At 46.7% G+C, this 27028-nt stretch overlaps 1 protein-coding gene and 1 pseudogene across 4 annotated transcripts; both read left to right on the top strand.

Annotated features, from left to right (window-relative positions):
* Positions 1–5912: 5912 nt before the first annotated feature.
* Positions 5913–20946, top strand: LOC145522794 (histone-lysine N-methyltransferase PRDM7-like). Of its 4 annotated transcripts, none has more exons than XM_081531757.1 (11): positions 5913–6112; positions 6991–7088; positions 7495–7618; positions 7937–8044; positions 12388–12437; positions 14227–14383; positions 15486–15587; positions 15804–16075; positions 16511–16578; positions 17696–17889; positions 19565–20946. In XM_081531757.1, the coding sequence occupies exons 2-11, from the start codon at positions 7014–7016 to the stop codon at positions 20485–20487; spliced, it is 2073 nt and encodes a 690-aa protein (XP_081387883.1). In that variant the 5' UTR covers positions 5913–6112; positions 6991–7013; the 3' UTR covers positions 20488–20946. The 4 variants fall into 4 exon arrangements, with proteins under 4 accessions (XP_081387883.1, XP_081387884.1, XP_081387882.1 ...); XM_081531758.1 differs by having other exon boundaries at positions 5914–5937; XM_081531756.1 differs by having other exon boundaries at positions 5914–6413; positions 19562–20946.
* On the top strand, positions 8900–9031 carry LOC145524960 (small nucleolar RNA SNORA26; annotated as a pseudogene).
* Positions 20947–27028: the final 6082 nt, after the last annotated feature.

Genomic DNA, 27028 nt, shown 5'->3' with positions numbered 1-27028 from the left:
GTTCAGTTCAGTTGCTCAGTCATGTCTGACTCTTTGCGACCCCATGAATCGCAGCACACCAGGCCTCCCTGTCCATCACCAACTCCCAGCGTCTACCCAAACCCATGTCCATGGAGTCGGTGATGCCATCCAACCATCTCATCCTCTGTCGTCCCCTTCTCCTCCTACCCCCAATCCTTCCTAGCATTAGGGTCTTTTCCAATGAGTCAGCTCTTCGCATGAGGTGGTCAAAGTATTGGAGTTTCAGCTTCAACATCAGTCCTTCCAATGAACACCCAGGACTGATCTCCTTTAGGATGGACTGGTTGGATCTCCTTGAAGTCCAAGGGACTCTCAAGAGTCTTCTCCAAAACCACAGTTAAAAAGCATCAATTCTGCGGTGCTCAGCTTTCTTCACCGTCCAACTCTCACATCCATACATGACCACTGGAAAAACCACAACCTTGACTAGACGGACCTTTGTTGGCAAAGTAATGTCTCTGCTTTTAAATATGCTATCTAGGTTGGTCATAACTTTCCTTCCAAAGAGTAAGCGTCTTTTAATTTCATGGCTGCAAGCACAATCTGCAGTGATTTTGGAGCCCCCAAAAATAAAGCCTGACACTGTTTGCACTGTTTCCCCATCTACTTCCCATGAAGTGATGGGACCAGATGCCATGATATTAGTTTTCTAAACGTTAAGCTTTAAGCCAACTTTTTCACTCTCCTCTTTCACTTTCATCAAGAGGCTCTTTAGTTCTTCTTCACTTTCTGCCATAAGGATGGTGGCATCTGCATATCTGAGGTTATTGATATTTCTCCCGGCAATCTTGATTCCAGCTTGTGTTTCTTCCAGCCCAGCATTTCTCATGATGTACTCTGCATATAAGTTAAACAAGCAGGGTGACAATATATATCCTTGACACACTCCATTTCCTATTTGGAACCAGTCTGTTGTTCCATGTCCAGTTCTAACTGTTGCTTTCTGACCTGCATACAGGTTTCTCAAGAGACAGGTCAGGGACCTAATTAAACTTAAAACCTTTTGCACAATGAAGGAAACTATAAGCAAGGTGAAAAGACAGCCTTCAGAATGGGAGAAAATCATAGCAAATGAAACAACTGACAAAAAATTAATCTCAAAAATACACAAGCAGCTCATGCACCACAATACCAGAAAAATAAATGACCCAATCAAAAAATGGACCAAAGAACTAAACAGACATTTCTCCAAAGAAGACATACAGATGGCTAACAAACACATGAAAAGATGCTCAATATCAATCATTATCAGAGAAATGCAAATCAAAACTACAATGAGGTACCATCTCACACCAGTCAGAATGGCTGCCATCAAAAAGTCTACAAACAATAAATGCTGGAGATGGTGTGGAGAAAAGGGTACCCTCTTACACTGTTGGTGGGAATGCAAATTAGTACAACCACTATGGAGAATATTGTGGAGGCTCCTTAAAAAACTGGAAATAGAACTGCCATATGACCCAGCAATCCCACTACTGAGCATACACACCAAGGAAACCAGAACTGAAAGAGACACCCATACCCCAATATTCATTGCAGCACTGTTTAGAATAGCTAGGACATGGAGGCACCCTAGATATGCATAGGCAGATGAATGGATAAGAAAGTTGTAGTACCTATACACAAGGGAATATTACTCAGCCATTAAAAAGAACACATTTGAGTCAGTTCTAATGAGGTGGATGAAATGGGAGCCTGTTATTCAGAGTGAAGTAAGTCAGAAAGAAAAACAGTATATCAATACAGTATATTAACACATACATGTGGAATTTAGAAAGATGGTAACAACGACCCTATACACAAGAGCAAATGAGACACAGCTGTAAAGAACAGACTTTCGGATTCTGTGGGAGAAGGCGAGGGTGGGATGATATGACAGAATAGCATTGAAACATGTATATTACCATATGTGAAACAGATGACTAGACAAGTTCGATGCATGAAACAGGGCACTCAAAGCTGGTGTCCTGTGACAACCCAGAGGGATGGGATGGAAAGGGAAGCCGGAGGGGGCTTTGGGACAGGGGGACACATGTACACCCATGGCTGATTCATGTCAACGTATGGCAAAAGCTACCACAATACTGTAAAGTAATCAGCCTCCGATTAAAATAAATAAATAATTTTTTTAAAAAGTAGGAAGTTAAGAGATACCTGGAGTAAGAGGCAAGTTTGGCCTTGGAGTACAAAATGAAGCAGGGCAAAGGTTAACAGAGTTTTGCAAAGAAAATGCATTGGTCATAGTAAACACCATCTTCCAACAACCCAAAAGAAGACTCTACACATGGATATAACAAGATGGTCAATACCAAAATCAGATTGATTATGTTCTTTGCAGCCAAAGATGGAGAATCTCTATACAGTCAGCAGAAACAAGACTGGGAGCTGACTGTGGCTCATATCATGACCTCCTTATTGCAAAATTCAGACTTCAATTGCAGAAAGTAGGGAAACCCCCTAGGCCATTCAGGTATGACTTAAATAAAATCCCTTATGATTATACAGTGGAAGTGACAAATAGATTCAAGGGATTAGAGCTGATAAACAGAGTGTCTGAAGAACTATGAACGGAGGTTCCTAACATTGTACAGGAGGCCATGATCAAAACCATCCATCAAAATGAAATGCAGAAAGGCAAAAGGGTTGTCTGAGGAGGCCTTACAAATAGCTGAGAAAAGAAGGGAAGCTAAAGGCAAAGGAGAAAAGGAAAAAGATATACCCATCTGAAAGCAAGGTTCCCAAGAATAGCAAGGAGATTAAGAAAAACCTCTTAAGTGAACAATGCAAACAAAAAAAAATAGAAACAATAGAATGGGAAAGAATAGAGATCTCTTTAAGAAAATTAGAGATACAAAGGGAACATTTCATGCAAAGATGGGCACAGTAAAGGACAGAAAAGGTATGGACCACTTCTGAAGCAATAAATATTAAGAAGAGGTGGCAAGAATACACAGAACTATACAAAAGAGATCTTAATGACCCAGATAACCACGATGGTGTTATCACTCACCTAGAGCCAGACATCCTGGAATGTGATGTCAAATGGGCCTTAGGAAGCATCACTATGAACAAAGCAAGTGGAGGTGATGGAATTCCAACTGAGCTATTTTAAGTCCTAAAGGATGATGCTCTTAAAATGCTGCACTCAATATGCTAGCAAATTTGGAAAACTCAGCAGTGGCCACAGGACTGGAAAAGGTCAGTTTTCATTCCAATCCCAAAGAAAGGCACTGCCAAAGAATGCTCAAACTATTGCACAATTGCGCTCATCTCACATGCTAGCAAAGTAATGCTCAAAATTCTCCAAGTGAGGTTTCAACATATGTGAACTAAGAACTTCCAGATATTCAAGCTGGATTTAGAAAAGGCAGAGGAACCAGAGGTCAAATTGCCAACATCCACTGGATCATAGAAAAAGTAAGAGAGTCCAGAAAAACATCTACTTCTGCTTTATTGACCATGCCAAAGCCTTTGACTGTGTGGATCACAACAAACTGTTGGAAAATTCCCAAAAGATGGAAATACCAGACCACCTTACCTGCCTCCTGAGAAATCTGTATGAAGGTCAAGAAGCAACAGTTATAACCAGACTTGGAACAATGGACTGGTTCTAAATTGAGAAAGGAGTACTTCAAGGCTATATATTGTCACCGTGTTTACATAACTTTTGTGCAGAGTACATCATGTGAAATGCCAGGCTGAATGAAGCACAAGCTGGAATCAAAATTGTCGGGAGAAATATCAATAACCTCAGATATGCAGATGACACCACCCTTATGGAAGAAAGTGAAGCAGAACTAAAGACCCTCTTGATGAAAGTGAAAGAGGAGAGTTAAAAAGCTGACTTAAAGCTCAACATTCAGAAAACGAAGGTCATGGCATTCAGTTCCATCACTTCATGGCAGATAGATGGGGAAACAATTGAAACAGTAACAGACTTTATTTTCTTGGGCTCCAAAATCACTGCACATGGTGACTGAAGCCATGAAATTCAAAGACTCTTGCTTCTTGAAAGAAAAGCTATGACCAGCCTAGGCAGCATATTAAAAAGCAGAGACATTACTTTGCCAACGAAGGTCCACCTAGTCAAAGCTATGGTTTTTTCAGTAGTCATGTATGGGTGTGAGAGTTGGGCCATAAAGAAAGCTGAGTGCCAAAGAACTGATGCTTTTGAACTGTGGTGTTGGAGAAGACTCTTGAGAGTCCCTTGGACTGCAAAGAGATCCAACCAGTCAATCCTAGAGGAAATCAGTCCTGAATATTCATTGGAAGGAATGATGCTGAAGCTGAAGCTCTAATACTTTGACCACCTGATGTGAAGAACTGACTCATTTGAAAAGACCCTTGATGCTGGGAAATATTGAAGGCGGGAGAAGAGGATGACAGAGGATGAGATGGTTGGATGGCATCACCGATTCAATGGGCATGAGTAAGCTCTGGGAGTTAGTAATGAACAGGGAAGCCTGGCGTATTGCAGTCCATGGGATCACAAAGAGTCAGACACAACTGACTGAACTGAACTGATTAGGGGAAAGAATATGAAGAATAGATATCTATATCTTTATCAAGAATAGATATCTATATCTATACCAGACCAGCTGGAATGTAAGGGATGCTGATGGTGACTAGTTCTAACTGTCAAGACTTCAATCAACTGAAGCTTGGAGTCTGCCACAGCCCAAGACCCTTAATGAACATGCCTGTAAATTTAACATGTTAGTCACTTACTCGTGTCTGACTCTTTGCAACCCCATGGACCACCAGGCTCCTCTGTCCGTGGGATTCTCCAGGCAAGAATACTGGAGTGGACCGCCACGCCCTCCTCTGGCGATCTTCCCCACTTAGGGATTGAACCCGGGTCTTCTGCTATGGGCAGATTGTTTACCGTCTGAGCCACCATGAAAGCCTGAACATGCCTGTACCCATAGATTAAAGCTTCCCCAAGTTTGCAGTTTAGAGAGACACTGCTCTGGAAAGCTCCATGGTGTTCTCCATAGTTCTGCAAGTAATACACTTTTCCTTCCCATGAGCTTTGGCTGGGTTGTATCTTCTGACTCAACACCCCCCAAGAGGTAAACTCACTTTCCTGGTAATATTTCTCTGTCCAGACTCCAAACCACCACTTGATACTAAATCCACAGTCAGTTGTCTTGCTTCCAATACATGGAAATCACGTTGTTTTTCTGTGAGCAAAGCTAGTTAAGGGCCAGAAACAGCGTCCCTATTTTATCTTGTGAAGCCAGCAGGTGTCAAGCAAACTCAGCTCTGTGTATCCTTTGTCCTCCAGTCCGATGCTTCGTTTTACAGAAAACACTTGCAAGGCTTTGAGGTTTTATTTATACCTCATTTCTGAAGGCTTTTAATACCTACATTAAATATACAGATGACTCATCAGTGCCACTTCTACTTTGAGGCTTAAAATCCTCCAAGTTTTTTCTAACATACTTATTCCATGCCTTGCGTTTAAATCTTTGACCATATGTTGTTTATCCTGTGTCTCAACAGAATTTAGTTAATTGCACCCTTTTGCCCTGAATAATGCAGTACTCATCACATAGAGTTCTTGCCAAAACTGGATTTGACAAGGTAGGGCACAGGTGGGCCTAGAAGAAAGTCCGGGAGCATGACTACAGTCTGGGGGAGCCGAGATTCCAGTTGAGGGCGCTGGAAGGAAACATCGAGCCTGAGGACAACCCGCCCACTTGAGGATCCAGGCGTAAGAGGCCTTGCCTGAAAACAAGCAAAGAAAACGACCAAGATGCGCCTGCGCGCTGGAGGCTTCTTGACAGACACGCCCCCAGAGCAGCCAATCCCTGAGCTGTTGGGCGGGGCCTCCATCGCGCTCCGCACCCTCCCGGCGCCTATTGGCCAGACTGCCTCGGTCGCAACGCCGATTGGTCGCTCGTGCCTGACAGGGTACAGGCCGGCTGCTCGCCCTTCACTTCGCCTCAGCGCGGGAGGAGTGGACTTCGCTAGCTACTAGCGCGCCCCAGGCCGGGTTGGGCAGCGCCGCAGGACAGCGGGGAGACGATCGGGAACACACCCTGAACAAACCTCATAAACCCTTAGCCTGATGGCTTCAAATTCCAGGGTGGGAGGCCCCAAATCCCGTCAGCTTTGAGGAATCTGAGTCCTAATCTGAAGGAAGCTTGCCTCTTGTCAGCTTCGGGGACTACAAGTCCCTTCACCCGCAGAAACACCGAATCCCCTAGTGCTGCGACCCTCAAATACCTAGAGTAACCCCAGTTCCCCTCAGCCTGAGGCACCCTAAAAATAGCACCGCAGAGAGACCAAATTTCCTTAACCTCGGAGACCCTGAATACCTCAGCCTGGGAGCTCTTAAAACTCTTCGTCCTCAAGATCCCAACTGTCCTGCCTGTTGGAGACCTAAAGTACCTTAATAAGAAACCCCCGATTTCCTCAGCCTCAGAGATCCCAAGTTCTCTCACCCTGCGCATTCTACATCAGCCAAAAGATCCCCAGTCCCCTCTGTCTGAAGAGCCCAGTTCCTTCAGCCCGTGTGACCCAGCTCTCCTCAGGCCAAGTGACCCGTCGCTTAGACGTAGAACCCACGTTATGCCCAGATTTTTCTGAGTCCCCAGGCGGAGGTCCTCAGAACCCTTCTTGGAGAAATATTCCCTCTCCTGCACTGAAACAGAGCCCTGATTTCAGCCTGACCCCAGTCCAGCAGTTAGGGGCTTCCAGGTCTCCTCAGGACTCCCTCCGTCACCCACAGACACGTCCCTCCCAGAGCCTTTCCTCGGAGAGGCTGAACTGCAGGGGAACCATAGAAACCAAATCTAGTTCACATCAGGCTGGTCTGTCATAGCTGGTCAGGGTCCATCCATCCCACCAATACCCTCACCCCGACTCTCCCCTCACCTTCCTGCCCTGGACACTCCATCCAAGGAAGACAGACCAGGCTCTGGACAGTGGTCTGGGCTATCTCAGCACCTTCTTCTTCCACAGGCACCTTGGCCTTGAGCACTCCAATGGCCATGAGGCCGAACAGGTCTCCAGAGGAGAGCACTGAGGGAGATGCCGGGAGAACAGAGTGGAAGCCCACGGTGAGAGGCAGAGACCGCAAAGCTGGGCTCTAAGCCAGCTCTATAGGAAGGACACAGCGCTGGTCCCTGAGGGACCACAGACTGCTTGCCCGGGCAGCTGAGTGAACTTCTCTGTGAGCGTACACAGGATGGGAATGCCTGGTCTTGTCTGCGATGGTGGGGTGGAGTGGGACAAAACAGGACACTAGCATCGTCAACTGCTCAGTGTCCAGGGAGAGTTAGGAAAATGCTCAGTGTTTGTTCAGTTAAGCAGGACACAGTCGGGAAGGAAAGTCTTCATCCCTGCCTCACAGAGACCATCCAGTAGCTTCAGGCTACTCCCTGCACAAAAGGTGGAGGAGAAGGCCCAGCTCTAAGGTCTGACTTATATTAGTAAATCACTGATGAAATCTATTATTTTCCTTAGGCCAAAGATGCTTTCAAAGACATCTCTGTATACTTCTCCAAGGAACAATGGGAAGAGATGGGAGAATGGGAAAAAATCCGATATAGGAATGTGAAAAGGAACTACGAAACGCTGATTGCTATAGGTAACAGGAAGTGCTGGGTGCCTGTGAGCCTGGGAAACATGAAACAGGTCTTCACCCTCAGTGCTCACTTGGCCCTCTCTTAGGTGGCTTCATTTGCTCACAGTTGCCTTTTGTGTGGAGACTAACCTGGAGGAAATTTTTATTGTTTTGTACCAAAGGGAAGTTGACCCTGCAGTGCAGAGCTCACCTCTTGCTCACCTCTTGCCTTGTTCTAGATTCTCCCAGCCCATCCTACTAATTTCCCTGACTTTGTGCCACTTTCCATTGCTTCTGTGCTTTGTTCCTCCTTCTTATAACAAATATTTTGCTTCTTTCCAGGTTTCAGAGCCACTCGACCAGCTTTCATGCATCACCGCAGGCAGGTCATCAAACCCCAGGTAGATGACACTGAGGATTCTGATGAAGAATGGACACCAAGGCAGCAAGGTGAGGGGCCAGGAGGATTTAGCGGTGTCTTCCTGAAACCAGCCTGCACTTAGGTCTCAACTACATCTCAGCCATTAGCAAAGAAAACATAATTTTCAGCATTCCAAAGTAGTTGTGGCCGAAAATTGACATAAGCCTGAGTGAAGATGAATGTATAGGTTTTCCAGTGTAAGTCTCAAAAGTTTTATGTTTAAAATTTATCATTCTTTTTAAATAGAATTATTTTTGCTAAACATTCTTAATGAAAGGCAGTTAAAGAAAACTTAGAAATAAATTCACCAAAGAGATTTAATACTAATCTCCTAATTGGTTATTGGATTAAATCTCTTAGAAGAGGAAATGATTAATATATTATGTCAAGATACATTATTTATGTATGTATATAAAACAACAACACATGATCTTCTTACCCTAAGGTGAAACTAATTCTTTGTTTTAATTCTGGGAAAGGGTTTGAGAGAACTGTTTATTCTCCCTGATCTTTCCCACATTTCACTGACCAGAGACAGCATCAGGTAAATAAAATGAAGCACACTCATTATAAAATAAAAGTGAGCAGCTCACTTCCTCTTCTGCTGCTCAGACAGTGTAGAAGAGTTAATCTTGCTAGACTGGAGAAAACAATTTAGATAGTTCTATAATTCTCCATCTATGAACTTCTGCTCTCCCAGATTTTTAAAAATTGTTTATTTAGTTTTGGCTGCACTGGATCTTCGTGGCTGTGCTCAGGCTTTCTCTGGTTGCAGTGAGTGGCTTCTCATCGCAGAGCACATGCAGGCTCAGTAGTTTTTGACACTGTGTCCTCTGCATCAACAGGCAGATTCTCATTCACTGTGCCACCAGGGAAGTCCTTCTGTTCCCTTAGGTTATTAAAACTAGTGGACACAGTGCCTTAAGAGGCTAACATAGGAGGGTAAAGAAAGTCTCCATAAAACCCAGAGAAGAGATTTTAGAACTCCTCTCTGGATCCTGTCTGGAGTCACAACTGAACCAGAAGATTTTAAGTCTTAGCACTTACTAGTATGTGTATAGTTAATACCAAAGTCATTAAATTTAAACTAGAAAAAAAAATAAAACTAGTGAAAGGGACATGAAAACCAAACATTTGGTTGTCTGCAAAGGTTTTGACATGATGAGAGATTCTTCATAGGGAATACATATGCCACGGTTCACCATACCTCTGCACATCTTTATTTACCTTCTTAACAATTTCTGAGTGTATGGTACACTCTTGCTAATTATGTACGCATTAGTGTTAGTGGCCATAGTGTTAATCGCTCCATCGTGTCCAACTCTTTGCATACCCATGGACTGTAGCCTGCCAGGCTCCTCTGTCCATGGGCTTCTCCAGGCAAGAATACTGGAGTGGGTTGCCATTTCCTGCTCCAAGTGATCTTCCCAACCCAGGGATCGAACCTGCGTCTGTTGCATCTTCTGCATTGCAGGCAGATTCTTTACCTCTGAGCCACCAGGGATATATATACACATTGCTGTACAACGAATCTGTAGAACTTTTCCATCTTGCTTGACTGAAGCCCTAACCCACTGAGGAACAATTCTCTAATCCTTCCTCCTCATAGCCCTTGAAAACCATGATTATATTTTCTGTTTCCATGGATTTGATTAATTTAGATACCTCATAGAAGTGGAATTAGGCAATATTTGTCTGTTTTGGATTGGTTCATTTCACTTAGCATATCATCAAGGCCCACCCCTGATGTAGCATATGACAGAATTCTTTTTTAAGGCTTAAAAACATTCCATTGTGTCCATGTGTATATAACAGATGTAAGATATATCTTACATATAATCTTTGTTTATCCACCAATGAACATTTAGATTGCTTCCACATCTTGCCAACTGGGAATAATGCTGCAATGATGCATAGATGTCCACACTATTTATTCAAGATCTTGCTTTCAATTTTTTATGGAAATACACTCTTGAGTGCAATTGCTAGATCATACAGCATTTCTAATTTTCTGAGGAAACTCCATACTGTTTTCTATGAAGATTGCAACATTTTACATTTCCAACAATAGTGTATAAGGGTTCCAATTCCTCCATATCCTTACCAAACTTGCTATTGTCTTCTTATTCATATTGCCCATCACAGAAGGTTTCAATTTGTATTTCCCTATTGATTAGTAATATTGAGCATCTTTTCATGTGTTTGTTGGCCATTTGTGTATCTTCTTTGGAGAAATGTCTATTGAATTCCTTCTCCCACTGTGTTAGTCAGCTCAGACTGCCATAACAAAACAAACTGCATGCCTTAAATCACAGAAATTTGTTTTCTTACAATGCTGGAGCATGGAAGTTTGATATCAGGGTGCCATCGTGGTCAATCAGGTTCTCTTCCTGACTTATAGGTAGGCTTCATATTGGTGAATGCTTATTAACCCCTTATCAGATACATACTTTACAAATATTTTCTACCATCCTTTTCACTCTGTTCACTGTGTCCTTTTGCTGCACAGAGGTTTTAAGATTACTGTGATCTCATTTGTCTATTTTTACTTTGTTACTAATACTTGTGCACTTGGTACCATATCTAAGAAATCATTGCTGATTCAGTGTCATGAAGCTTCACCTTTGTTTTCCTCTAAGAGTCTTATCAAATCTTGCATTTAGGTCTTTAATCCATTCTGAGTTGATTTTTCTTCATGATGTAAGATGTTTGTTATTTTGCATATGGATATTTTGTTCCCCAGCACCATTCGTTATAGGGATTAAACTTTCCCTGTTGTCTTGACGCCCTTGATGAAGATCATTAGACCATGTATCCAAGAGTGTATTTCTGTTTATTTCTGGCTGTCTATTCTGTTCCATTGATTGACATGTCTGTCTTTATGCCAACGGGCTTCCTCAGTGGCTCAGCAGGTGAAGAATCTTCCTTCAATGCAGGAGACACAGGAGGTACAGGTTCAATCCATGGGTTAAGAAGAGCCCCTGGAGAAGGAAATGGCAAACCAGTCCAGTATTCTTGCCTGAGAAATCCCCTGGACAGAGGAGCCTGGTGGGCTACAGCCCAAAAGGTCACAAAGAGTCAACACGACTGAGCGACTAAGCACACACTTTATGCCAAAACTACACTCTTTTGGTTCCTGTACCTTTGTAATATGTTCTGAAATCAGAGGCCTCCAGCTTTGCTGTTCTTTCTAAGATTGTTTTGCCTATTTGGGGTCCTCTGAGATTTGGTATTAACTGTAGGATGGATTTTCTATATCAGAAAAAAATTCCATTGGGATTTTAATAGCAATTGCATTGAATCTTTAAATTGCTTTGGGTAGGATGAACAGCTTAATAATACTAAGTCTCCAAATCCATAAACATGAGACGCCTTTCTATTTATTTATGTCAGATTCCTTTCAGCAATACTTTGTAGTTTTCAATGTATAAGTCTTTCATCTCCTTAAGTTCACTCCCAATTATTTCATTCTTTTTGATGCTATTATAAATAAGATTATTGGGACTTCTCTGGTGGTCCAGAGGCTAAGACTCCACACTCTCAATGCAGAAGACTTGGGTTCAGTCCCTGGTCAGGGAACTAGATCCCACATGCCGCAACAAAGACCTGGCACAAATAAATAAATAAAAATAAATATATTTTTTAAAATTTAAATTTAGATCTTGAATATAGTTTTAAAAAAATAAAAAATAAATAGGATTGTTTTCTTATTTTCCTTTTTGGAATGGTCATTGTTCATGCATGGAAAGATATTTGAATGTTGATTTTGTACCATGCAACTTTCTGTGCAGGTTTTTTTTTTGTGTGGAATTTTAAAGATTTTTCTGTACATAAAATCATGTCCTCTGTGAACAGACATAATTTTACTTCTTTCTTTCCAAATGTAAGCCTTTTTTTCCTTTTCTAACCTAATGCCCTGGCTAGGACTTCTAACATTATAGTGAATATAAATGTTGAGAATGGGCATCCTTGCCTTTTTTTCTGAATCTTAGAGAAGTTTTCAGCTTTTCACTGATGACTATGGTGTTAGAGGTAGACTTTTCATATATGACCTTTATTATATTGCAGTCACTTCCTTCTATTTCTACTTTGTTGGGTATGTTTGTCATGAAAGGCTAGCAAATTTATTAGATACTTTATGGATATCAGATGAGGCACAGATGAAGTTTCATATTTTTTTTTAATTTTAAGAAAATTATGTAATGCTCCCAGTGGAAGCATAGGTGTTGATGATACAGAAATCATTTTCTATTCCTCCTTTGGTAATCCTTGTCCTTGTCACTCTCTGGCTCAGAATCATGTGTCCTTAATTAGAATGCCCAGTGTTTGGAAACATTTACCAACCAAAACACTGATTCTCATCATTTTTTAGGGAAACCTTCTTCAGTGGCCTTCAGAGTGGGACACAGTAAACACCAGAAGGTGAGTATTTCCCAAATCCTGTTGCCAAAATATCCTTCTCATGAACTCAGTCACAGGTGAGGACAGGAGAGAACACAGAGCTCCTGGAGCCGGCTGCCTTCCTGTCCTGAGTCTTTAGCACAGTGTCTGGTATCATCACCATCTTTATAGTTAGTAAGAACAGCAACAACAGTAGGCTGTTCTATTGTTACTTTATTTTCCCAATATTTCAGACTTTAAGCATTTTATGTGAATAAACTTACTTAAACCTTAAAACAATCCTACAGTACCTATAAGTAGGTATATAGCTATCACCATTATAGATCACAAAACTGAGGTAAAAAAAATGATTGATTATATGCCTGAGATCACAGTATCACTGGTAGTGCAATCTAATCCAAAGCACTTTTTCTAAACTCCTTACAAAATGATTAAAACTTCCATAGTTTTATGGAGTTTATTCATACATCTTTATATCATTCATCTGAGAGATGTTTTCAATCTCAGTTATTTTGTGCTGTGCTAGGGAGGGATATGCTAAGACATCGACTAAGGGAAGCTTAAGGACATGCTGGGCAGTTTGTAGAGTGGACGGTCCAGGATGAAGAAGCTTAAGGACATGCTGGGCAGTTTGTAGAGTGGACGGTCCAAGATGATGAAGGTGACAGGACCCCTACCTCTGAGCCTCCCACTCCAATAAGAGGAAGCAACTCGCAATCCTGACACGCCTCTGGTTTATGACTGAAAAGCAACAAATAAGAAAATAACTGAAGGGCTTCACATAGGTTACCCACTTTTGAGTAGAAACTCATCATCTGGGCATCACTTCAAATGATCATTCTTGCAGGAGGAAGTAACAAGTCCTGCCCCTGAGCTCTGATTAGGAAACTCTCATGTTTGGAATCATTTGTTTAGCCTGCCCTGTGTTGTGAGCTTTGAGAGCCTAGCCCATACCCATTAATTCTCAGAAGTCTAGACCCAGCTCAAAGCCCCCGAGGGCCCCCTGAATGTTTTGTGAATGAGTGACTCCACATTTAAACATTCATCTAGGATTAAGAAGGTCAAAGAATGATAAAGATAGTATCAGTGAGCTAGACTTCAAATATAGAGGCAGTTGAAGGGGTAAATTGATGGCACGGATGTACGCTCACATTCACACTGTACTAAATAGCTCACACAACGATTTGTTGAAATGTTATTAAATTCCATGTCCACTGTAACATTAAGAATTAGCATGTATACCAATTTACGGATCAGGAAACTGAGGAGAACCAGCTAGTCATACAGCCTTGTTCAAGCAGAACTGATGAGGCCAGCTACTTTAATTCCAAACATTGTCTCTAGGACACAGCAACCTGCAACTTTCAGCTCATTTTCTTTATTGTCTAAATGTGTTTCTGCCGATCGTCTTTTCTCTTCTCAATCTCACTGCTTTGTCACCTTATTTTCCAGATGTGTTTTGTCCCCTCTGTAATTTTCCATACTTCCTCATCCATCAAAGGTCCACTAATAAATAGAAAACCCCCGGATTTCTCTATGAGCCCTTCTTCTTTCCCTGACCTCCAGCTATTCTCCCTGCCTTGCTCTCACTTTTATGCAGAAAGTTGAAGGGAAAGAACCTTAAGATATGAATTCTAGTTTTGATTCACTACCCACTTAGGTCCTTATTTTACACTCCAGTGTTCAGACACCCCCCCCCCAGGTATTTCCAAGAATTGTCAAAGTATTAACTAAAGTCATGCATGTGACAACACTTCATAAAATCCTAAAGAACTAAAGAAATGCATGTTGTCTTTTACTCACCTGGAAGGGAATGTCCAGGGCACCATTAAGTAAGGAATCTAGTTTGAAGGAATCGCCAGGAGCAGCAAAATTGCTGAAGACAAGTGGCTCCAAGCAGGCTCAGAAACTGGTGCCCCCTCCCAGAAAAGCAAGGACCCCTGGACAGCACCCCAGACAAAAAGTCGGTAAGAGAAAATTTGGGGAGTTCCTCTAATCCCTGTAGAAAAGCTAATAAGTATGGCCTAGGTGTGTGTCATGGACTTTGGGTAGGCTTGGGTTTAAGATGGACTGATCTGGAGAAGGCAATGGCACCCCACTCCAGTACTCTTGCCTGGAAAATCCCATGGACAGAAGAGCCTGGTAGGCTGCAGTCCGTGGGGTCGCGAAGAGTCAGACACAACTGAGCGACTTCACTTTCACTTTTCACTTTCATGCATTGGAGAAGGAAATGGCAACCCACTCCAGTGTTCTTGCCTGGAGAATCCCAAGGACAGCGGAGCCTGGTGGGCTTCCGTCTATGGGGTCGCACAGAGTCGGACATGACTGAAGTGACACAGCAGCAGATCTGAGACATGAAGTTAGCAATGGGGCCTTGAGGAAATCTTATACATTTTCTGAGGTCCTGATTGCTCATCCGTAAAGTGAAGATAAGGATACATAATTCATATAGTGTTAGAAAGCATTACATTAAATGCAAAAGTGCTGACACTTTTTTCAACTAAAAGTAGTTCAATAAATCCAGCTGTGATGATAGGGACCACGCTTTGTTAGTGTTTATGCCCAGACCTCTGCTCAATGCCTTATGTGTCATGTGCCCTTAACATATATTTTCTGAGTAGATGTGTCAGTGAACTATTTCCTAATTAAGAATGTTGGGAAGTTAAACCTACTTACAGGAAGTGCAGGACACTATCACTGAACCTGGCATCTGTGTTCAGTGTGGAGCCTCAGCCTCCTGAACCAGTAGTTAAAGGGAGAAGAAACAAAGTATAGAGAAGGGACTTCCTGGCAGTTAAGTGGTTCAGACTCCAGGCTTCCACTGCAGGAGGCGGGGGTTCCATTCCTGATCGGGGAACTAAGATCCCACAAACCATGCATCATGGCCAATAAATAAATAATGTAACATTGAAACATAAAATGACAAAAGTAAAAGTTTGAAAAATACATGTAAACAAGTTTTAACAAAGTGTGTAGATGGACAGGTAGGAGATATCACACTTTCCGATAAAACAGGGACTAACTCTCCAGACCCCACCAGCCTTGCTTAGCTTCTGTTCTCCATCTTAGAACTCAGAAGGAAGGAGATTGGAGTGAAGAGGTACAGCCTACGAGAAAGAAAGGGCCATGTGTACCAAGAGGTCAGCGAGCCCCAGGATGACGACTACCTCTGTGAGTGACCCCGCTGCCCCACTCACGGAGAAGGGGTTACGAGGCCTTGGTCCAATAACCTCACCTCACCGTTTGGTCCCCCAATCATCCCCTTCCTCTATGACTTGGGGTACAGGGTCCAGGCCAAATGCCGTGAGTGCCCCAGTTCTTTCTGAAGGTCTTTACGACCAGCAACATCACTATACCTCCCCTCATCCCTGTTGCTCTCGCCTCCAGATTGTGAGGAGTGTCAGAACTTCTTCATCGACAGCTGTGCTGCCCACGGGCCCCCAACCTTTGTAAAGGACAGTGCAGTGGAAAAGGGGCATGCCAACCGCGCAGCCCTCACTCTGCCGCCTGGGTTGAGTATCAGACTGTCGGGCATCCCTGAAGCTGGGCTTGGAGTGTGGAACGAGGCGTCCGATCTGCCGATGGGCCTGCACTTTGGCCCCTACGAGGGCCAGATCACAGACGATGAAGAGGCCACCAACAGTGGATACTCCTGGCTGGTGAGAAATACCCCTGTTTCCCTGTCCTCTGGCCTCTAATCCCTTGTGTGTGGTGGGGGGGGGTACTTCATGTCTACCTGGGAGGATGCAGATGGTGATGACACGATCGGCAATGACACAGGCAGCCCTGTGTACTGTGTGCACCGGGCATGAAGGGCAGGCACACAGGACTTCCATCTAAAGGTCAGAGGAGAGGTGGGAGACAGTGGTCCAGATACACAGAGGTGACTCCTCCCTTGTGGAGCCCTTGCCTTCAATGAACCAAGAGACTCAGACTTGGAATGATGAATAAGGAGCTTATCGTGTGGTCCGACTGGCAGTTGAATCCATGCAGGCTGAAGAGCAACAATGACAGCAGAGAGGAATAGTCCTTCTATTACTTCCTACCAAAAAAAATAAGAGAAGAAAGCTTGTAACTCTTTTTCTGACACTCAGATCACCAAAAGGAGAAACTGCTATGAGTATGTGGATGGAAAGGACACCTCTTTGGCCAACTGGATGAGGTGAGTGCAGTGAGTCTGCAGTTTGTAGATGTCCCTCCTCCCTCAAGCCCACACCCCTTTCCTTCTCAACCTGTCTCCCTCAATAGCTTTCACATCTTCTTTCCTCTTTTCCCTCCATATCATGCTTTTTCATTTCAAAAGACATTAGAAAGAAGGAAATAAAAATATAGCATGTGCCCTCAAAATACAAGGCTATATGCTGAACAAAACTGGGGGACTTGAAAACAACTTTAGGAGTCTAGATTCACTAGGGACACTTTAACTCACTTAATTGACACTTACCAAGCACTTAATGTTTCAGTTTAGACAGTGAACTTCATTACTGAAGCAGATCACACAACCCATGTCCTTTTGGAGAACATAGTGCAGAAAGACATTACCCAATTGATTTTAGGAACAGTAACCTTAATTTTTCTATCTTTGAACTGCACAGAGCCAGGATAACCTAACACAGGAGACCTTGAGTCCATGTGGGCAAAAACCTCCCCAGGCTCGGTTCCAGTGAGAAGTGAGCCCTGAGGCCTGGGAAGGAATGGGGGGCAGGATGGCCGTGAGCATGGCCATTCTCTGCGGGCCTCTCCTTTCATCAGGGCAGGCAGAAAGTGAATAAACTATTACTGTTCTGGGTCTCAAGCTAAGTCAGAGCACTCTCCAAGTTTCCATGGAAGGGGGTGGGCAAGTAAATAGGGCCCTGGATACACGTGGGGAGATTGGAGGAAAACCTTGGGAGAGAAGGCAGGCTGGGGTCATTGCTGAGGGGTGTGTGCTAGCAGAGGAGCACCAAGTCCTGTGGAATGAAAGAGAACTTAATTCAGAGTTTAGAGGAGCTGGAGGTCACCAGCCTCAGGGGCAGTCCAGGTGGAGACGTGTCTGGAACTGGGCTCTATAAAACGGCTAATTAGGTAAGAAGAGAAAAGCAGCCAAGAAGAGGACCAGAAACAGGATCTGGAAATGGGAATTCACACGGCCTGGTCGAAGGTGTGAACAGAAGGTCCCCATGAGGGGTGGTCGGAGCCACGGCGGCCTCAGAGCCTGAAGGCAAGGAGCTGGGCATGGTCCGACAGTGGAGGGCAGTCATCACCTGAGGTTTCTTTCCCTTTCCCGGCCTCGACCCCAGGTACGTGAACTGTGCCAGGGATGACGAGGAGCAGAACCTGGTGGCCTTCCAGTATCATGGGCAGATCTTCTACCGAACCTGTCAGGTGGTCAGGCCGGGCTGTGAGCTGCTGGTCTGGTACGGGGACGAGTATGGCCAGGACCTCGGCATCAAGCGGGACAGCAGGGGGAAGAGCGAGCTCGCAGCCAGGAGAGGTGAGCGCAACCCCTCTTCCAGCACCCCAGCCCATCCTGGGGAGCCCCCCTGGTCCGATTCCGAAGCAGAGTACAGTCCAGTCTAAAGTCAGTCAAGTCATCATTAAAATGCCTCAGAATTTGATTCATTTCATATGACTGTTAGGAAAGATTTTTATATTAAAAATGTTAGTTCTAATTTTCAAAATTTTATGCAAAAACTATGTCACATCACCTTCTGCTGAAAGACTCAGAAGCAAACTGCAAGTTTCCCAGCACCGACCCGCCCTCTCACCTCTCCCTGTTTCTCCCTCATTTCCTCCCATTTCTAAGCGACACGTGTACAGTGATTTGCATTCAGTCACTGTTTCAGTTTGTTGTCATGTGAGCTCATACTCTGTGCCAGACAGGGCTCCACCCACCGAAACAGGCAGAACCACTGCCCTGGGGCAGCACGGGCTTCATACCAGACAGGGGCTGGTGCTCTGAGGGAAACAGCGCAGGAAAAGCGCCTCGGATCAGCCTGAGCAGAGGGTGGACTGTGGCGCAGGATGGTGGGGCAGGGTCTCTGCAGAGATAACACCCCTGGGAAAGGATTCCAGGCAGGGGAGCAGCCAGTGCCGCAGCCCCAGGGCCAGGACGAGAGGCCGTGCCAGTGGTCGCAGGAGGAAGCACAGAGGGCGAGGAAGGAGGCTGGACCGGAAGCCTCAGGGCCCGTGTCCACGTGCAGGCCCCGGGGGTCTTCCTGGGTGACACAGAACAACCGTGAGGCTTTCAGCTGCAAGCGGCACGTTCTCTGTTCTGTGACGATGCTTTGGTTCATTTTGGGGAAGAGACAGCAGCGGGGAGTCCCCTCAGAGGTCAGTTCATTGCCAGACACGAGGGGAGAGTGGGCTGGCTGAAGATGCACGGGAGTGAGGGTGTGAGGAGTCTGGCTGGAGATGTGTTCTTAAACAGGACTTCCTAGTGCATGTTAAATGAGCTAAGACTGAATGAAATAAATGAGGCATGAATACTGCTGAGGCTTGAGAAAGGACATGCCTTTATTTTCTGATTTATGGAAAACTGAGAGAGGAGCAATTTGTGAACCAGTTAGGGCAGCAGGAGCCAGAGACCTGTAGTCAGTGGGACCTGGGCCACTCGGTCTCGTCCAGTCTGAAACCCACTTCCTGCAGAGATCGGCACAAAGGCTGCTCTTTGAACAAGGAGCCATAAATTCAGCTTTACTCACACCTGCTCTAACTACCCCCTGTGCTCCCTCCCATATGCAGGGAGCTCCAGGCCAGGCACCCCTAACTTAATAGACTCTTTCTCCTCACAGGGAGCTGCTCAGGGAGATTCCACCTAAGTCATCAAGTCTTATCGCTCAGTAGGGTAAAATACCTGTGACCACGGTGACATGACTTTTCAGATACTTACACGCAGGAAAAGGTCCCTGCAGATCCACCTGTATCAGGAGAGACGCTGCCTCTGATGCTGCGGGAAGGTCCCTAGTCTGGGTGATATGTAGAAAAGGCCCTTGACACAGGCTTCCTGGATTTCTGTAGATGTAGTGAACAAGAATGGAATGGAAAAGTGGACTGCAAAGACTCACTTGATGGGAGACAAATCGTGCGCTGTCAACACTTAGCTGATTAGTGGGCAGGCCTTCCCATGACAAACCAGCTACCTGACCAAAAGCTTCCTCTTTCAGCAGAACCGAAGCCCAAGATCCACCCATGTGCCTCCTGCTCTCTGGCCTTCTCCAGTCAGAAATTCCTCAGCCAACACGTCCAACGCAATCACCCCTCTCAGACGCTCCTGAGACCATCTGAAAGAGACCACCTCCAAGCAGAGGATCCCTGCCCAGGCAATCAAAATCAGCAGCAGCGATATTCCGATCCACACAGCCCGAGTGACAAACCTGAGGGTCGTGAGGCCAAGGACAGGCCCCAACCTTTGCTGAAAAGCATAAGGCTGAAGAGGATTTCAAGGGCCTCTTCCTACTCATCCAGAGGGCAAATGGGGGGTTCTGGGGTGCATGAGAGAATGACAGAAGAGCCCAGCACAAGCCAGAAACTGAATCCAGAGGACACAGGCAAATTATTCTTGGGGGCAGGGGTCTCAGGGATTATGAGAGTCAAGTACGGAGAGTGTGGGCAGGTCTCCACGGATAGGTCAAGTCTCATCACACATGAGAGGACACACACAGGGGAGAAGCCCTATGTGTGCAGGGAGTGTGGGCGAAGCTTCAGTGATAAGTCAAATCTCATCTCACACAAGAGGACACACACAGGGGAGAAGCCCCATATTTGCAGGGAGTGTGGGCGAAGCTTCAGTTTGAAGTCCAATCTCATCACACACCAGAGGACACACACAGGGGAGAAGCCCTATGTGTGCGGGGAGTGTGGGCGAAGCTTCAGTCGGAAGTCAGTCCTCATCACACACCAGAGGACACACACAGGGGAGAAGCCCTATGTTTGTGTGGAGTGTGGGCGAAGCTTCAGTCAGAAGTCAGTCCTCATCAGACACCAGAGAACACACACAGGGGAGAAGCCCTATGTGTGCAGGGAGTGTGGGCGAAGCTTCAGTCGGAAGTCAGTCCTCATCAGACACCAGAGAACACACACAGGGGAGTAGCCCTATGTGTGCAGGGAGTGTGAGTGAGTCATGACCAACAAACCACATCCTAGCCACAGGAGGATTACTGCAGCCACCCCATGCCTCAGCTCTAAGGGGGACTCAAAGGAGGTCTATGACCCTTTACTGTCCCCAAGAGTATGAGGAGAGACTTCCCAGGTGGTCCAGTGGCCGAGACTCCAATGCAGAGACCCATGTTCAATATCTGATTGGGGAACTAGCTCCCACATGCTGCAACTAAGACACAGCTCAGCCAAGTAAATAAATACATAAATAAATATTTTAAAGAAAGAGTGTGATAAGCACAGAATTAGTTGATTAAACAGACCTTCCACTTTCATGACAGGAGAGGAGGTAGATAAACAGCAGAGGGTTTCTTAAGTGTTCCGGAGATGTTCATGCCAATTGCCTTCGTGGTTTTTTGTACTCCTCTTCTAATAAATTTTGTCTCCAAACAAATCTGAAGCCCAGACTATGTATGCATTCTCCCCTTATTACTGAGAGCAGTGGGGTCCAGCGGTAGCTGAACCCCTGGGAAGGCATAATTCTGGAGCCAGCACAGTTAGGCACTGGACAGTCAGTTCCTGGGTCCAGGGAGAGGAATCTAGGGTTTGAGACAGACTCATCAAGGAAGGGAATTCCCCGGCCTCCTGGGAAGTGTGGCCTCTCCTCCTTATAGAACTTGATCCTCCTTTGGCCTCTCCTGGTTGCCCTCTGGTTTCCTCTGTTTTCTCTGGCCTCAAAGGTGAAGGCTTCATGCATGGTGTGTGTGCGTGTGTGTGTGCCTCGCTCAGCCTGGGCCATCTGGTCTTTGCCGCTCCCTCAGGGTCATCACAGCATCTGGACTCCAGATTCGACCACAGGGGTCCAGTTCTCAGCCCTGCCCTCAGCAGCTGTGCGACCTGGGGCAAGATGCCCAGCCTCTCTGTGTCTCTGTTCTCATCTGTGATACGCGGTGGAGGCAGCAGCATTTTAGTCTGATGCATGAGCACAGGGAGAATCTGGCAGAGGCTGGCTGAGGATGCAAGTCCCACCTTTGCTGTTCTTTGTGTTTTTTTCTTCAATCTTTTCTTATTTTTTAATTGAAGGATAATTGCTTTACAGAATTTTGTTTTCTGCATGTCCTTCAGCCCCCACACCTTCTAGGTCTTCAGAGCTAGACAAAGAAGGGGCCGTTTAGGCACTTGGCTGCCCTGATGAGTGGGTGTGAGGTCAGGGGTGCTAAGGGAGGGCGCCCTCTCTTCCCACTACTGCCGTTCCTGCTGAGCGGGGCAGCCCCAGAGCCCCTCCACAGACAGGCAGTGCCGACAGTCGTCCGCCCTGCCGAGAACAGAGCCTGGGGCCACATGTGCAGGAAGTCCCTGTCCGGCCCCCATCCCACCCCCACACGGAGGGCCCTCGAAGCCCACACAGCAGCTTCTCTATGCACGGGCCTCGTACATGTGTCCACATGCTCTGGTCAACGCTGTCGCGACCTTGAAATTCTTAACTATGGAATAGTTCATCCTTACACCTCCCTTGTAAGAGTGAAGTCTGATGGACCCCGGGGTGTGCTGTGAGCAGAGCAGATACGCACACACGGGTCCCAGGGGTGACCAGGCTGCACGAGGGGACAAGGTGGACACAAAGGCCCCCCGGTGAGTGAAGGTGGGGACCGCATCAGGAAGCCACGCTTGCTTAGACCCAGAACTGAGCTCCGACACAGAGTGGAGGCAATGGCGTTCTAAAGAGTCGACCACACCCTCCCCTCTGTGAATGCCCTCTGCCCTGGCCTGGTCCTTCCAGGATGTGTTCCGGAGGCTGAAGTCCGCCCGGTCACCAGAAGACACCAAGGGGAGAGTAGGCCGCGGGACGGGAGGCGGAGGGTGCAAACTCCAGGACTGGGGCAATGGCCCTCAGTTCCCTCCCTGTGCCAGGCTTCTGAAGCGTCTCAACATGAACCGTGTCAGTAATAACCACCCACTATTATTTTCTCGTTTCTTTCATGCTTTCTTAAAGGAACACATTTGTGGCCTGGTTTCCCTACAGGAAGGGAAGCGTATAGACTCCCCATCTTCTGTGGCTTTAGGCAGGGGCCACGAGAGGGAGAGTTAGGGGTGATGCAGGCAGAGGGGCTTCAACTGGGGACCCAGAAATTTGCAGGGGCTTCTCACCTGCACCTCCCACCAGAGCTGGGCCTGGAATCCCCTGGAAGGCTGATCAGGTCAAAGTTTCTCCATCCCCTCCCCTCCCCTCAAAAAGCTGGCTCCTAGGCCAGCCCACAACACCCCCAAATCCCCATCACCCACATCCCCACACGGGCCCTCCATCACAGATGTAGGACGACCTGGATGGTGGCAGGGATGGTGTGTGACCCCAGAGCTTGGGGTCTCAGCTGACCTTGAGCAAGGGGGCTGGTGCTTTACACACCCTCCCAGCCCAGGGAGCTGCCAGCAGCCACAAGCCATGATCTGAAGTGGAGTCGGGGGGTTGAGGTGGGGATGTGAGCTGTCTGAGGTCCCATCCTGTCCCCAAGACAGCAGCCAGGCCTCACCTGACACCGTGACTGCCCTGCACGGGCACACAGGACAGCAGGTGTCTCTGCGGCACGCTCCACCCTGATTGCAGCGGTGCCACAGCTGTACCAGCCGACCCTGCGCGCTGCTCTGCTTGGCTGCCAGGACTCAGGGACCCTGGGTGAGTAGGTGAGGGCAGAGCTCCAGGGGTCAAGCCTGTCTTCAGCCACCAGATCTGCGCTGGTCGCCAGACTCATGAGCCCAACCAGTATCTGAAGCCTTTAGGAGAATAACACCACAGACGCTGACCTCAGAGCTCAGACTCCTGAAAACTTACTAAACAGATTATTTTTAGTCTTTTTTTAAAGTGGGATGTTGGCAGGAAGGGGGGAGGGGAATGACTTCCTTGGTGGTGCAGTGGTTAAGAATCCACCTGCCAATGCAGGAGACACGGGTTCCATCCCTGATCTGGGAAGACCCCACGCACCATGGAGCAACTAAGCCCGGGCACAACTACTGTAGCCCAAGTGCCTGGAGCCCGTGCTTCCCAACCAGAGCAGCCACCACAGCGAGAAGCTCAGCACAGAAACGAGAGCACAGCCCCCACTCCCTACAACCAGAGAGAAGCCCGCATGCAGCGAAGACCAGCACAGCCAAAAGTAAATAAACAATCTTTTTTAAGTAGGAGGTTGCAGCATTCACTGCTGGTCCAGAGGCTAAGACTCTGAGCTCCCAACACAGGGGGGCAGCATTCAATCCCTGGTCAAGGCACTGGATCCCACATACCGCAACTGAAGACCCTGTGTGCCACAACTAAGACCCAGCGCAGCCGATTAAATGAATATTCAAAAGTAGGAGGCTGTTCCTCTGTGGCCATAGAAAACTGCAACATTTTAGCGAAAGAAAAAAAAAGATATTATTTTGCAAGTTCTCATGATTGATTGCAAAAATTTTCTCATAATATGCAGCTGTTTAAGAAAAAAAAGACATTTAGGAAAAAAAGGAACTAAAACCCACCCATAAATGTGTAGGAAACATCAATTACTGCAGCATCTGGCCACCACACACGGGAACACACGTGCATCTTTTTCTTCTTTGAAAGCTTTCAGCCTCCACCCACCTTCCCACCGGCCTCTGCTCTGCTCACCAAGAAGCCTGTGCTTTGGCCTCGTGACCGGGGCTTTCTGTTGAACTCAGGGAGGCGGGAGAGTGGGGCTGTGAGGTTGGGGGCACCGTCTGGCCTGTAGTGGGGAGAGAAGCGTGAGTGCGACCCCTCTGGGTCCAGTAACTCCAGGGGCCCCAGGGAAGCCGCCCAGGAAAAAGCCTCTCAAACACCTTTCCTGCAGTTTCCACAGTTACAGCATGTCCCACGTCTCAGGGTTCGGCTGTGGGTTAACAAATCCTCTCTTGTTGGACATGAAACATGTTTCCACAGAGAATCTGCCCAGATCTTGGCCTAGTTGGTTCTCTTGTTGGATGTGAAAAGTGTTTTCACAGAGAATCTGCCCAGATCTTGGTCTAGTGGGTTCTCTTGTTGGACGTGAAAAGTGTTTTCACAGAGAATCTGCCCAGGTCTTGGTCTAGTGGGTTCTCTTGTTGGACGTGAAAAGTGTTTTCACAGAGAATCTGTCCAGATCTTGGCCTCAGTTGGTTCTCTTGTTGGACAGAAAAGTGTTTCCACAGAGAATCTGCCTGGATCTCAGCCTCAGTGGGTTCTCTTGTTGGAAACAAAAACTGTTTCCACAGAGAACCTGCCCAGATCTTGGCCTCAGTTGGTTCTCTTGTTGGACGTGAAAAGTGTTTCCACAGAGAATCTGCCTGGATCTCAGCCTCAGTTGTTTCTCTTGTTGAAAACAAAACGTGTTTCCACAAAGAACCTGCCCAGATCTTGGCCTCAGTTGGTCCTTTTCTTGAATGTGAAAAGTGTTTCCACAGAGAATCTGTCTGGATCTCGGCATCGGTTGGTACAGATGTAACAGGCAGTACGTTCAGGGCTCAGGGAAGTGAGTTCTCAAGCTTCCTTTAGGGCTACAGCACCTCCTCACCCCCACCCCTTCCACGGTCATGGAGCCTTATCTTCCAGAGGAAGGTGTTTGGCAACATCAGCCACAAAGACACATACTGAAGAGGATAAAGGCCATGGCAGGCGGGCCCAGGTGTTCCTGGGGTAGCAGAGGAGCCTTGGACACTCCATGCTGGGCCCCTGCCCCACCGGCTACTCCTCCCTCTCGCTGGGCATGCAGCTTTCACCTCCTGGGTGCCTGCCAGTGAGGGGCTCCCAAGACACCAAGCTGGGGTTGGCGATGGGCGAGCTGGATGCCAGGGAACCTGAGACCCTGCCGCAGGTCAGTGCACTGTGGCCAAGGGCCGGCCTCACTGAACGGTCAGGCCCTGTGCATCCAAGACACCCTCTCTGGACCCCAGGTGGAGGCGCTGCTGCCCCCAGTGCGCACCTGGGTCTCAGGAGGAGGAAGAGAGACCGGGTTGTCCTTCCCACCTCCTGCCCAGAGAATGACAAAGGCCAGCTCCCAAAAGTCGGCGCAGGGTGGGCAGAGTGAGTGCTTGGGTCTCACGGGGTCCCTGTGAAGAGGGCTTTACGCTGACTGGATCCCTCTTGGCTGGTTCTCCTTCTGTGTTGTCTTCACATCAAATCTAACAAGGACGAGGCAGTCCTGGTGCCCAAACATCACTCGCCCAGGTGCCAACAGCCCTCCTTATTTATTACGGGCAGGGAGACAGGGTGGCTGGTGTGACGCTGCCCTGGACCAGAGAAGAGAGCCCCTAGGGTGTGTCTCTTCTGCCTCCTGAGACCCAGGTGGGCATGGGGGCAGAGCACACCCACCTGGGTCCGGAGAGGGTGTCCTGAATGGACGGGCCTCACTGCCCAGTGTGGCTTCAGGGGGGACGGGTGAGAGGGGCACTAACTCCCTTTTAAATATTTCAGACACCACTGAGCTCCTTTTGGTTTTTGGTTTCAGATCTTTTTGAGATGGTCCATTTTCAGAGTCTTTATTGAATTTGTTACAATATTGCTTCCATTTTATGTTTTGATTTTTTGACTGCAAGGCATGTGGGATTGTTACCAAGTCCAAGCTCGCTCTGCTTGCCTCACAACAGGCCAATAAATCAGAGGCAAAGTGCTTAGGCAAGGAATACGACTTTACCTGGAAAGCCGGCAGACTGAGAAGATAGCAGACTAATATCTCAAAGAAACCATCTTGTCAGGGTCTGGATGCCAGTGTCTTTTATAGAACACAGAGCTGGGAGGTGAGGAAATAAAGTGAAAAGGCCATTAATCTGGCATATGTCTCCTGGAATGGCCAGCCTCGGGAGGAGACGTGTTACTTTCTCCCTGCTGTAGCCATCCAGAGGTGGTCAGGTCCTGAACAAAGGCAGAGGGGCAGGGTTTCCTGAGGCAGGCCATTACATATGGACAGAATCCCTGTAGTAAACAAACCAACAGGAAGCAAAGGTTAAAGTAAAACATTCAACATGGAGTCAGATTTTGTTCTTCCCTCTAACAATCCCCCACTCTCAGAGTCCACTCCATAATCTTATGGGAAAGGGGTGATGACTGTGCTAATGGCTCCACGAGCTGCATCTTTTGGGGCGTGTCCACCGCTGGTGCCAGTGTTCTGAATGTTGAGATTTGTCTTTTGTTGTTCTTTGGAAAGTCTCTACTTCGTATGTGTAGACATAAAAATATTTATAATCTAGCTGTTGAGAGTTATGTTTTATTCAGTAAGAATCTTTTAGGATTTCAAAACCAGGAGGCAGCATCTAAAGTTAAGGAATTTAGCACTTTTCTGTGTGTGGGAAGATGCACCAGCCATCTCACTGTAATCATCCCCTTTGATACACACCTCACCACCTGGGACCAGTATCTTGTCTTCTCCTTCTCGAGTTTCCTCAGGGCTCACCGTGGGGAGTGGCTGCACTTTGACCGCTGCTGGAAAGCAGGTATTCTTTTTCCTGAGTTTCCTCAGGGTTCACCATGAGAAGTGGCTTCAGTTTGATGGCTTCTAGAGAGTAGGAGGGGGAACCTG

Source organism: Giraffa tippelskirchi, chromosome 10 (genome assembly GCF_054371585.1).
Source record: "Giraffa tippelskirchi isolate mGirTip1 chromosome 10, T2T-mGirTip1v1.2.pri, whole genome shotgun sequence".
Taxonomy (NCBI): Eukaryota; Metazoa; Chordata; class Mammalia; order Artiodactyla; family Giraffidae; genus Giraffa; species Giraffa tippelskirchi.
The sequence above is the reverse complement of the archived record's forward strand: the minus strand, read 5'-3'. Positions and strand labels throughout refer to the sequence as shown.

Bases quoted from the DNA above. Each gene is read 5' to 3' on its own strand.
- LOC145522794 (XM_081531756.1), top strand. From the start codon at position 7,014: ATGGCCATGAGGCCGAACAGGTCTCCAGAGGAGAGCACTGAGGGAGAT. The intron at 14,384-15,485 runs GTAAGAGAAAAT...TCTCCATCTTAG, and splicing joins GCACCCCAGACAAAAAGTCG to AACTCAGAAGGAAGGAGATT. The intron at 16,579-17,695 runs GTGAGTGCAGTG...CCTCGACCCCAG, and splicing joins TCTTTGGCCAACTGGATGAG to GTACGTGAACTGTGCCAGGG.